The 12,274-nt window shown below is 43.8% G+C and overlaps 1 protein-coding gene across 3 annotated transcripts in view; it reads left to right on the top strand.

Annotated features, from left to right (window-relative positions):
- RAPGEF4 (Rap guanine nucleotide exchange factor 4) overlaps window positions 1-12,274 on the top strand; it is a 226,153-nt gene that overhangs the window by 189,591 nt on the left and 24,288 nt on the right. For all 3 annotated transcript variants that reach the window (XM_012806203.2, XM_023514143.1, XM_023514144.1), the window contains 7 exons: window positions 1,249-1,337; window positions 2,132-2,162; window positions 2,385-2,463; window positions 3,292-3,438; window positions 5,851-5,948; window positions 10,861-10,986; window positions 11,708-11,886. In XM_012806203.2, coding sequence (XP_012661657.1) covers window positions 1,249-1,337; window positions 2,132-2,162; window positions 2,385-2,463; window positions 3,292-3,438; window positions 5,851-5,948; window positions 10,861-10,986; window positions 11,708-11,886 — 749 coding nt within the window. The remainder of the gene's footprint in view (window positions 1-1,248; window positions 1,338-2,131; window positions 2,163-2,384; window positions 2,464-3,291; window positions 3,439-5,850; window positions 5,949-10,860; window positions 10,987-11,707; window positions 11,887-12,274) is intronic.

Raw genomic sequence — 12,274 nt, 5'->3', positions numbered from 1 at the left:
GAACTGCCATAGCTGTTATCCTCTGCTGTGGAGCTACTGTTCCCAAGTGTGGGGGGAGGCATTCCCGCTGCTGCGAGGGGTCGGGGCAGCTCCCAGGAAGTCAGCAAAGAGTCCTGAGATGGTGACACAACTCAGCACAAATTCAGAACAGTGCAGAAGACCATGCCAGCGTTTACCAACACCAATTAACCAGAATGAGTGGTAAATATTAAATAAACAAAAAAGACTAAAATAATGTTAAAATGAATATTAGAATCCCTGAAAAAAAATTAAGGTTAAGTGCTTTTCTAAAAGTAGAATATAAACGTCTTAACACAATAACTAAGAAAATGACATAAAGGCTACGTTAACCAGTTTGATGAAAATATTTCAAATTGTAAATGAAAACACCACACTGTACCCCATGATTGCATTCATGTACACAGGTAACATTTAATAAAAATAAAATAAATGATCCACTTATGTGCATGCGTATGTACAAATACGTGTGTGTGTATATATATATATTTTGTTTTCTATCAATATTTTTTCAGTAGAAGTAATGAGCTTCTATATGCTTAATTGATACAGAAAGTTAAGTATGATCTTAAAATGTCACCATATTATATGCTTTTCTTTTTATTATATTCAAAAACAATATATTGCTATATAATTTTCATTGTCTATGATTAGAGTATGTTCTTTGTTTAAAGAATAAACTTAGAATATTTTCTAATTAAAAAAAAAAAAGAAATAGTGCTCTTAAAGTAGACCATAAAGTCATCCGTTCCAACACATTGCATTACATTGCCTGTCAGTTGCCATCATATAAACAATTCATCTGCAATTTCTTTTCAACTCAACTTTTTATTGTGACAAAATATATCTAACATAAAGTTTGCCATTTTAACCATTTTTAAGTGTACAAATTAGTGGCATTCATTTCATTTCCAGTGTTGTGGAATCATTATCATGATCTACTTCCAAAACTTCTTGTCGTACAATTTTGAATTTAGAGACGTTATAACATTTTTTCTTCCTCTTCCTCCTCCTCCTCCACCACCTCCTTTTTCCTTCTTCTTTCTTCTTCTTCTTCTCCTACTTCTCCTTCTTCTCTTCTTCCTCCCCCCACCTCCTCCAGTCCATGAAACCATGATCTAGAGATGCTGGTAAAGCAGGTGACATATAGAGATATGTCTTTATTGCTCTTTTCACAAGTATGCTCATTTGCAGTTCTTGTTAAAAGCCTGTGACCTTTGCCAATTACAGGAGTTTTATGTGTCTGTATCAGATGATGCCCGGATGATTGCTGCCCTCAAGGAGCAACTGCCGGAGCTGGAGAAGATTGTCAAGCAAATGTAAGGAAGGGCTTAGCTTTGGGGGTGTGCTTTCATCAATTGAGTGCCTGCCTCGCAATCAAAACATCTTTCCCAAAGTCCTCTGCCCATGAGAAAGGCTAAATTAAGCTGGTCTCTCCATGGCCATGCAGTGTTCTGATTTGAGCAAACTGTACCCAGGGCGCAGGTGGCAGTAGTACGACCAGGTGAACGGAAAGACTGAGCCTCTGTTCAGCACATTCCATGCTGGAGAGCTGCCAAGAGTAAGCCTGGGAAGCAAAAGATCATGTGGGGAGTCCTACTCAGTAGACTTGGGTCCCTTAGGTTCAAAGCCTTGAACCTAGCAATAAAATTTTGGTCGATGGTGTTTGAAGAATGTTTGAGGGCCACTACTTACCTGGAAACTTCACTTTCTGTTGCCAAAGCTGTTGATGGTGAATATTTGCGTCCTCTCAGTGAAAACAGGAGGTTCCACATGCTGTTACTTGAGCTATAGGATAAATACAGTGCTAGAGAGTGAGTCTGCTACTAGGAAAGGCTGGAAACCCTGGCTTGGTGCATCAGTCCTGCCGGGGGTCTGCCTGTGACAAGAGCTGATGTCTTTGCTGTCTCCCCTGCACTTTGGTCTCTTAGCATTAATATCAGGAGGCTCAAATTGCCTCTGGAAGGGATTCTGTCATTTCATTTTCTAATGTAAGTTTAAAGTTACATGCAAACATAAAAAATATTTAAAAAATGAAGTTGTATGCAAATAAAGCCATTTAAAGTAATAGCAGCAATGGTATGAAATAATGTGCTTTTTTTCCTTCTCGTAGCTCAGAAGATGCAAAGGCGCCACAAAAGAAGGTAGGTGGCATAGATTCGGATTCTCTGTCCATGCCACGTAGATTACAGTTCTCCAGAATACTATATCGCAACGTACACATAAAACTGATTCTCTTTTTTGAAAACACGAACTACATCTTCACTTTTTGACTCTGCCTGCGTCTCAGACGCATTCCCTCGGAGTTACTAGTGTGTGCTGGTCAGTCTCCCTTATGGCACTTGCTGTGGTTATTGTTTTCACAGCACAAAGTTCTTTTGCAACAGTTCAACACGGGCGATGAGAGAACCCAGAAGCGCCAGCCAATCCGTGGCTCTGATGAGGGTAAAAATTCTCTTCTAATTCATGGTTATGTAGATTATTTAGAATCAGAATCAAATCTTCCCTGGGTATCATCGCCTGGGCCCACAGAACAGCTTCTCCTGGTGGCTCCTGGTTGCCATCCAGATGGTTTTCTTGGACGTGCCCTTTGGCAATCTGAGTATTTATGTTGTTCTTACCTAAGAGCCAAGCTACTTGTCCACCCCTCCCTGATTCTGCTTCACCCCAAGTAACACCTTTCTTTGAAGAAAATGAAGATTATCTCAGAACCTGATAGTCAAGGTTGCCCACCTCTGGGACGACCTGGTAGGAGGTTGTCTGGCATCTTGTGAATGCCTAGGAAAAGGTGGAATACCAGGACCCCTGCCCAGAGGCGGTACTTTGGCCCTGACCACAGCCCTGTTAGCAGCCATCAGGGAGGTGAAAATGCTGGCTTTTATTGTTTGCTTGTTTAAAATTTCTCCAAAGAATCATAACCAAAAATAGTCACAATAATAATGACAAAAGTTTCATTTTAATCCCCAAATGAATCTTTTAATTGGCCTAAAGGTACTTTCCATTTCTTCTCATTACCTGGTTGTAGGGTTTTCGCCAGTCTCTGTCATTTTTTTAATTGGGATTGGCAACCGTTTGTGCCCCTATTCTTAGAGCAGTGCTGGAGTAAGCAGTTTTCAAAGGGGGCAGGCATGGGGTAGACGTGTATGAATAAATACAATAGTAAGGATGGCAAGGTGACGCAAATTTGGGGGATGTCTAAATATTTGGCATGGCTTGTGGTGTTCTTAAGAACTCCCAAGACTAGCTCACCTCACTGTCCCTGCCTTTGCATAGTTCTGTTTAAGGTCTATTGCATGGACCACACTTACACGACCATCCGGGTACCCGTGTCCGCCTCGGTGAAGGAAGTCATTAGCGCAGTTGCTGACAAGCTGGGCTCTGGCGAAGGTCTGATCTTAGTCAAGATGAGTTCCGGAGGAGGTAACAGCCTTTATTAGTATTTTGGGTTTTGGCAAAATGGGGCATCCCATCCAATCAGAAACCACATCAGGAGTTACATGTCCATTTCAGTCCCACCCAGAAGGATGAGTTGGTGCTTAAGTATGCTCCCCCAAATGGCAGAAATTGTGGTTAAAGGTGGTCTGGAGTGTCCACTATCTCCTTTTTTTTTTTTTTTGAGACAGAGCCTCAAGCTGTCCCCTTGGGTGGAGTGCTGTGGCATCACAGCTCACAGCAACCTCTAACTCCTGGGCTCAAGCGATTCTTCTGCCTCTGCCTCCCAAGTAGCTGGGACCACAGGTGCCCACCACAATGCCAAGCTATTTTTTGGTTGCAGCCGTCATAGTTGTTTGGCAGGCCTGGGCTGGATTCAAACCCACCAGCTCAGGTGTATGTGGCTGGCGCCTTAGCCGCTTGAGCCACAGGTGCCAAGCCACACTATCTCCTATCTTGCAGGCATCCTCTCTTAAACAGAAAAAGGTGAGGTGATTTACCTGAGTTGGCTGGACCTGAGGACTCTGGTGTGGATGCCCGCCTAGAGTTCTTTAAGTATAAATCCTAATCAAGAATGCCTAAAGCCTTGGAGCCCTGAGAAACAGGGACTCCAGGAGGGAAACTAGCTCAACAAGCTCAAGTAGGTCTCTGTAAGTCTGATGTAAGGGGGCTGGTTCTTTTTTTTTTTGATACAGAGTCTCACTATGTTGCCCTCTATAGAGTGCTGTAGCGTCACAGCTCACAACAACCTCCAACTCTTGGACTTAAGCGATTCTCTTGCCTCAGCCTCCCAAGTAGCTGGGACTACAGGTGCCCGCCACAACACCTGACCATTTCTTTTGTTGCAGGTGTCATCACTGTTTAACTGGCCCGGGCTGGGTTCAAACCTGCCAGCCTCAGTGCATGTGGCCGGCACCGTAACCACTATACTACAGGTGCCGAGCCCAGGGGGCTGGTTCTTTTCAGCTGATGGTGGTTCCTCTCCTCGCCTAGTAGAGAGGGCAGAGGCCCAGCTCATCAAATGAAATGAGTGATATTTACCCCCATGGGATTGTAATTCCTTTTGTTATCCTTGGTTATTCTATGCTTTCCTGAAATGGCATTCTTTTACTTGTCATACAATCACTGACCACCTGGTGTCGCTGTGACAGGAAAAAGATGAGTTAGATACAGTTTGTGTCCCCGTGTCTCTCCCAGGAGCGAGAGAAGATGGGCAATGGGTAAATGGTTAACAGTCCATGCTGCCACGAGTTTCAGTGGTGGTCGGCCACATGGCGGTGAAAAACTGGGGGGAAGGAGCAGGAAGGTTAATTTCTCCAGCACTGATTTCATAGCTATTGAGGGGATCCTCTGGGACGAGGTGAGCCATTTCTGTCAACTTTTAAGGCGACTAACTCTACTGATGTAAGATTTTAAAATGCATAGTTAGGATCCCAAGATCTCCCTTGCATTTCCGTCCTGTGCACAAAACTGACCCCCTTGCATGTTCCAGTCTCACCCTCACTTCCTTTACATCTTTACACTATATCAGTGTTTCACTGAGACCTGCTCCTGCCTTTCCTTGATTCCCTGTCTAAAATGTTAACCTCTCCCCCTTATCAAGCTTCCAAAGCCCTGCCCTGCTATATTTTTTCCTCCTTATCTCTCCTTTCCACTACATTGATCTTGTTCTTTGTCTGCATCTCCCAGATGGAAGCTCTCCTTCCTTCCTTCCTTCCTTCCTTCCTTCCTTCCTTCTTCCCTCCCCTTCCCTTCCTTTCCAACTTGTATTGTTCCCTTTATCTCCCCAGTGCCTGGAATGGTGTCTAGCCTACAGTAAATACCAAATAAATACTTATCAAATGAACTAATTTTTTAAATGTAGGAGAAGGCTAGATCTAGTTAATGCTATTACCCTTCAAATTAGAGAATAAGGGAAAAAATAATAATAATGCATGTATTATCATTTGCAAAATAATACAAATATTACATGCAAAATAATAATATTGCATGTAATAGCATGTAGGATCTCAGAAATCTCCCAGATTTTTAAAAAGTGATCTTTTCATCTCCAAGGTGCTGGTTGTAATTACCATCCAGAAACATAACTTGTTATATTCTTAGCAAGTGTGGTTTTTGTGTATACAGTAATTATGGTTGTGGCGCAGAGCTGGGTGAATTGACCCTCTGGTGTTTCCATTCCTGTTCTGTGGTCCTTTCTGATGGCATCCTGAGTGAGCCATCAGGGGCTGCGTGAATGCTGTGCCTTTTTATTCAGTGGGTCCCTTCAGTACTATACTTTATGCAGTCGCTCTGCGTGTTCCGGTAATTCAGCAAGCCGGCAATTTGTTGGTGTGATTAGGGCAGTGCAGCAAATCTCAGATGTATTTAATAGGCAATCTCATGCTTTTATGTTCACAGAAAAGGTGGTGCTCAAACCTAATGATGTTTCAGTATTTACGACGCTCACCATTAATGGACGCCTGTTTGCTTGCCCGCGAGAGCAATTCGACGCCCTGGTAGGTGTGGACGGCCTCCTCAGAGCAGTGTCTGCAATCAGAAAAACTTGTCTGGAGCTTAATTTTGCAGTCACACGGAGCCTAGCGGCTAAAAATTCTTGAATGCTACTTAGCTTTTGCTTTTTCTTCAGCCTGTTAGGTAAGCCTCAGGTGTTCATTTGAGACGCTCTGAGCTATAGATTTTCTTTCATGGAAATTAGCCAAGTAACACCACTATGAGGCATATTTCAGCTTTCTTTGTTGCAATTTGCCTCATTGATATGTTCCAAACTTAAATGTTAACATTAAAAATCTGAATACTTACTGTAGGATCATCTTGGTTTTTTTCAAATAAGATGGCACTATTTAGCAGACTCAATAGCATTATAGCAATGCCTCCCTCTGGTCTCAGAGAAATGCTTTTTGCTGAAAGTACTCTCTCTGCCTCGCATAGGAAATATCAGAGGCCAGAAACCTTCCCCAGGTCTCTAGAACACTTGTTCGCAGCCACACAGAGCTTTCTGTGAATAAAAGACCAATCAGCCCACGCTAATAATTGAGTAGTCGTCTCTCAAGCAGGTGGTAACATTGGTTTCTATTTATCCTACAAAAATTAGGCATGAAGGCGAGTAACTATTAAAGTATCTTAGAAAACCTGTGAGACCAGTTTCGAAGGTAGAGAAATTCGTTTTCTCCGTCTGTGGACTCAGATGGATTTCTTTTCTATGAAAAGCACAATGGAAGAGCTGGAGGCAAACGGCACTGAATTTGGGGGAAAGAGCTTGACTACGCAAACGATGCCTGCAGAGGTTTCAAGTTTAATTCGATCTGGCTTTCTAAGTAAATCAAGATTCTCCTTAGACTTTTTAGAGCTTGTTCTAGCCTCCTCATAATCCTGCTATTTCTCTTTGGAAATAGCCATTTTGTGCTCTCTAATGAAGGTAAGCAGATTTTTACAACATCTTGAATTTACTTGGAGAGAAACTTAGCAAATGTGGGGTTAGTTCCCTTTCTCATCCCCTAGCCACTGGGGATCACAGGCACCCTCGTCTTTCCCCAGACGCCGGTGCTGGAAGCTCTGAATCTGCCCTCAGTCCTTATCATATGTCATTTTAGTCATCTGCATTTATGGCTTTCTAAATAGACAGTTCCGACCTAGAGGGACTGAAAAAAACAAAAAGTTGTTATAAATGAGTCGTGCTGCCCTCTCCTGGAAAGGAAGCCATAAAAAGGCCGTTTAGCTGTAACCTGTGGAAGGTGCTGTGTGATGTGTTTGTCACACGGGTGGGCGCTCTGGCCTCTGCCAGCTGGGTCTTGGCTGCAGCACCAGTTGTGGCGAATAGACAGGGGGGTGTGGACTGTCTTCAGCTGGCTGTGGGGCAGATCCTAACTTTATAAGCCTCTGTTTATTCGCACACACTCCTGCCGCCTCCCAACTTCTTGGTCCTTGCTTATCTTCCATTTTAAGGCCTCTGTCATTGAAGGAAATTTACTTTGTAACAAGTACCCCAGATGTGCCCTGTACTGTGAGGGATCGAACTTCACCTGCCTCATACAGCTGTAGCCAGGGATCTTTTTCTCTGGCTGTCTAAAAATTTCCTTTGAGGACAGTCCTTCTAGGAAGACGCGCACAGAAGATGACTCTGCAGTGCAGAATGTTGGCCAAACCCTTTGATCTAGCAACACACACTCATGAAGTGTCTGCTTTGCCCTCAGTGATATGCTGGCCCCTGTGTGACGTGAGACCAAGCGTCCCAGAGCCTTTGTCCTTGTAACAGTTACGGTCAAGTCAGAGAGACGAGACTAACACAAGCAGCCTGGAGGAGAACGAGTTTTAATGTTAGATGGTGCTGTCTAGAAATAGCAGCGTGCCGGCAATTTAGCCTATGGTCGAAGGCTCAGATATTGAGGCTTTGCCCTCAACATTTTATTTAAGTACAAATGTTAGTACAGAGCAAATTACAATAGAATCCCGTTGCACTGTAGTGTGGCTTTCCCTTTACCCATTCACTAGTTCCTGTGACTTTTATTTAGTGCCTACTACAACCCTTCCAGGTGTTGTGGATCGCTGTGGCTCTGGGGTGGTTTTGCAGATGAATCCATTATAGTTCTTGCACCTTAAGGAGCTCACAGGGTAGTGAGAGACACCAGGATGTTATCAGAGAGAATCCAGTATGACAGGTACCCTTGTAGAACCAGGCACAGAGAATGTGGGAGCAGGAGGCAGGGAGCGTGTAGGGCGCAGCTTACATTAGCCATCTCTTTGTCACTGGCTGTTATCAGCACATCCTTTTTATGTCTAAGTTCTCCCAACCAGAAGATGGAAGGGTAACAGTGCTCCAGGACTCTGCTCTTCAACTTTGGCAAAGAAATCACCTCTCAAAAAAGAGGTGAGAATCCATGGGAGTTTTGTGCCTGTGTGTAGGCAATTTTAAGATGTCTATGTAGTGGAATCCCTTCATAAGCTCTGCTGTGCCCCATCTATAGGAAAATTCCACAGGGATTTCTGTGAGAATGGCCCAACGAGATGCTTCCTAAGGGGCCTGGGGCCAGTGGTGAGCTCCCCTCTTCAGATGGCGGAGCACCTTCTGCTGCTCGCATGCCTCTTGGGGGGCTCGTGGAGGAAGGACTCAGCTTGTCCTCAGCTCGGCCTATGAGGGAGAGAGGCTTGGTGAGCTCTGGCCTCTCAGATGAAGTGGAGATTCAACAGAGCTTTCTGTTATTCTCTCATAAATGAGGCGGGAAGGAGAGACCATCGTCCACAGCTAAATGAACTTTGCATATTTCAAAGGAATCGTCCCTGTAGTTGCTAGGTTAATTTGTCCCCTTTATGAAAAGTTACAAAGCCTCGAGAAAGAGACAGGAGTGAGGGAGCCTGAGTCTCTCCAATCTTAAGGAGAGAGGAAATCCAAGGAGTAGCACAGTAGGAGGGGCAGTTTTACAGGGGAGCCACGGGGCAGCAGCAGCTGCAGGAGGGGAGGGAGAATGGAAAGCTGGTGTGACCCTGAGAGATGGTGTGAAGACCTAGAATTTAAACGCCTCCCCGACTTTTCTACCTAGAACTTACTCTGGTTGAAACCATTTGCTTCCTTAAGCTACCTGCCCATCAGCTTCAGGTCTAAGTTTTACAACTTTGGAATCTTTGTTTTTCTTCCCTGATCTCTGTTCCCTATATAGAATAAATCAGGAGCAACGGTGTTTAGCTCTTACATCCGGGTATTGTACTGGTCACACTTTTCTGTAAGTGACTTTGCTACAGCACTTCTAGGAAGGGAACTAACTAATTTGGAGGAGGGGAGCTCATCTGTGCCAGGCACTATGTTACCTGTGTCACTGAAATTATTCCCGAGCCGTGCTCTTAACAAGCTAAGGGATAGGGATTATGACATTTAAGAGATCAGGGGGCCTGTCCAAATCTCCATAGTTAGAGTGGGGTTTATACACAGAGTCTGTTGCTCTCTAAAGCTGGCACCAGCCTGATCTATTATCCAAGCCCAAAGTCTTAGTCCAGTACCCAAAGACTTGTTAAAAGCTATTCAAGCCAGCCATTTGCTCCCTGTGCTCTCTGCTCCTGCCCGGCAGGTCTCACAGCAGCCCCCCACCTCCAAGCCTTCCTCGGCCTTCTTCCACCCCAACAGAGCACCCTGCACACGTAGGGAAGGCCTCGCCGCTCTGACCCAGCCAGGCTGGTCTGCTTCATCTTTTAAAGCTCAGCTTCTTTCTCTGAGATCTTCTTCTGCCACTAATTCTTTCCTAACACCCCATAACTTTCCAAAGCCCACTGACGCTCCCCTCCTGTTCATCTCTGTACCCTGAAGTTGCATGTGTGGATGCTTCTTTCTCCTAATAAAAGCAAATGAGGACCACCAGCTGACTCTGTCCTCACGGGTCAGGGCTGACTCTTTCAAACTATAAACTTCCCAATGCAGGGACCACATACCTCCTGAACATACAATTTCTCTAATGTCCAGAAATGGTCCTATAATGTCCTCTAAATGCCACAGTGAGCCTTTGTAGAATGGTGATGCTGATGAAGATGGAACTTACAGATGAGCACTTCTGACGTGAATACCAAGCGTCCAAATCTGCTTAGCATCACATGGGGGAAATGGTCTTTTCACCTTTGTGACATATCTGTCTTTGTTTATATATATACATATATTGCTTATTTTATGTATAGATATTAATGCATTATATGTACGTGTATTTCCTAAGTATGCATATCATTTATCTTACTAAGTAAAAACACTTTAGATCATTTCCCATGAAATAAAAATGAGATAAGTAAATTGGAAACTTTTCATGAAGGATCTTCCAGAAAGTAGCATGGTTTGATTTTCTAATGTCTGGTCCAAATATCATGGCCATATGAATACCATGCTCAGCTCGACATCTGCCGGAGAGTGGAGGAACTAGACATCGTACATAAGCTCAGTTCCCAAAGCTCTGCATCACCTAGGGCCCCCGGGCAGTGTGTTATAAGGGATGGGAGAGGCAGCAGCTTCACCACAGCCACCAGCAGTAGGAAGTAGCACTGTGGATGAATGTCCCAAAGTGCCATCCCAGAACCTGCCTGGGAACAACTTCAATGAGGAATAGGAGGCAAAAAACTCTCCTAGAACTTCTTCTATTTTGACTGAGGGACCTGCCAGGCCTGAGTGGTAGCACACCATTGTAAGGCAATTCTCAAATCATATTCGCCACGGTCCACGTTTTTCAGTCAGTGAAACTGATTGTAATGGTGATGATGACTATAAAATAAGTAGCATTTAGAGCAAAGGCATCTCTCTCCCCTGAGTCAAATCAAAACTTCAGGACATTCCTGAAAGCATCTATCTCCAGACTCCTTTCCCCTAGCACTTCCTAGATGCGTTCAGCACTGAGAACTTGTCCGTGTGTGATTCTGATGTATTTTCTGCGTTATTATTCACAGACTCCCTTGCCGGAACAGGAAGGCCCAACTGTTGGAACAGTGGGAACTTTTGAACTGATGAGTTCCAAAGATTTAGCATACCAGATGACAATTTATGACTGGGAACTCTTCAACTGCGTACATGAGGTAGGGTGCCCAGCGGGGTGCACTGGTAGGTGTGATCGCAATTCAGGACAAAGACTGTTAGTGTTGCTCAACTCTACGGGGTAATGTGTGCTACAGCGTGGAAACCACATGAATAAAGGATTTTTGCACATTGCGTTTATAAATCAAGCCTGTTCTAAAGCGTTTTGAGTGTTAAAGAAAATCTTTATGATTTCAGTCTTCCTGAGTATAACCAATAATGCCTAATTTTTATTTATATATTTAACAAGCCTCATGGAAGCCTTCAAATACACAAGATAAGCTGCATCCCAGTGAATGATTGAATTCAAACTTACTGACTGATAAAATACTGTCTTAACAAATAGAGAAACCTGGCTAGGTGTTTTGTTTTGTTTTGGTTTTAGAGACAGAGTTTCACTCTCTTGCCCTGGGTAGAGTACTATGGCATCATAGCTCACAGCAACCTCATCCTCCTGGGCTTGAGCGATCCCCTTGCCTCAGCCTCCTGAGTAGCTGGGACTACAGTTCCCACCACCACACCTAGCTAATTTTTCTATTTTTTTGTAGCGGTGGGGTCTCACTCTTACTCAGGCTGGTCTCAAACTCCTAAGCACAAGCAATCCACTTGCCTCGACCTCCCAGAGTGCTGGGATTACAGGCATGAGCCACCATGCCCGGCCCTAGCTGGTGTTTTGAGTTAAAAACAAACAAATAAGTAAAATTGTTTTCCTTTCTTTTCTAGCTGGAGCTAATCTATCACACATTTGGAAGGCATAATTTTAAAAAGACCACAGCAAACTTGGATTTGTTCCTGAAGAGATTTAATGAAATTCAGTTTTGGGTTGTCACTGAGATTTGCCTTTGTTCCCAGCTCAGCAAGCGTGTTCAGCTATTAAAAAAATTTATTAAGATAGCAGCCCAGTAAGTATCTTTAGCTCAGTAAGTGAAACAGTTTTTGAGCTGTGCTTTCATCTTGTTTTCTTGGACTACAACCTTAAAAAGAAAAGCAGAAAAGAGGAACTCTTATGCATAAGGACCACCCCAGGGGCTCCAACATAACTGAACTCTTCTGAGAGACGGATTACTTCTAGCTTTTGAAATATTTGACATCATTATATAACTTAACTTCTTACGGTACTGATGCTAGCATCAAAATTGCAACCTCTTTTTTTACTCTGAACTACTCAGACCTTTTTGCCTTGTTCAGTTTAAAGATTCCTTCGGTAAACAAAGTTCTGTTGTGGAAAGTTCTGTTTAAAAGGCAATTCCTGCCGAGGTCCCGCATGACACATTCTCACCAGTAGAGGGC

The sequence above is a fragment of the Otolemur garnettii genome, unplaced genomic scaffold, assembly GCF_000181295.1.
Source record: "Otolemur garnettii isolate 467f Iridium unplaced genomic scaffold, OtoGar3 scaffold00048, whole genome shotgun sequence".
Taxonomy (NCBI): domain Eukaryota; kingdom Metazoa; phylum Chordata; class Mammalia; order Primates; family Galagidae; genus Otolemur; species Otolemur garnettii.
Note: the sequence above shows the minus strand (reverse complement) of the source record. Positions and strands in the feature narration are given on the sequence as shown.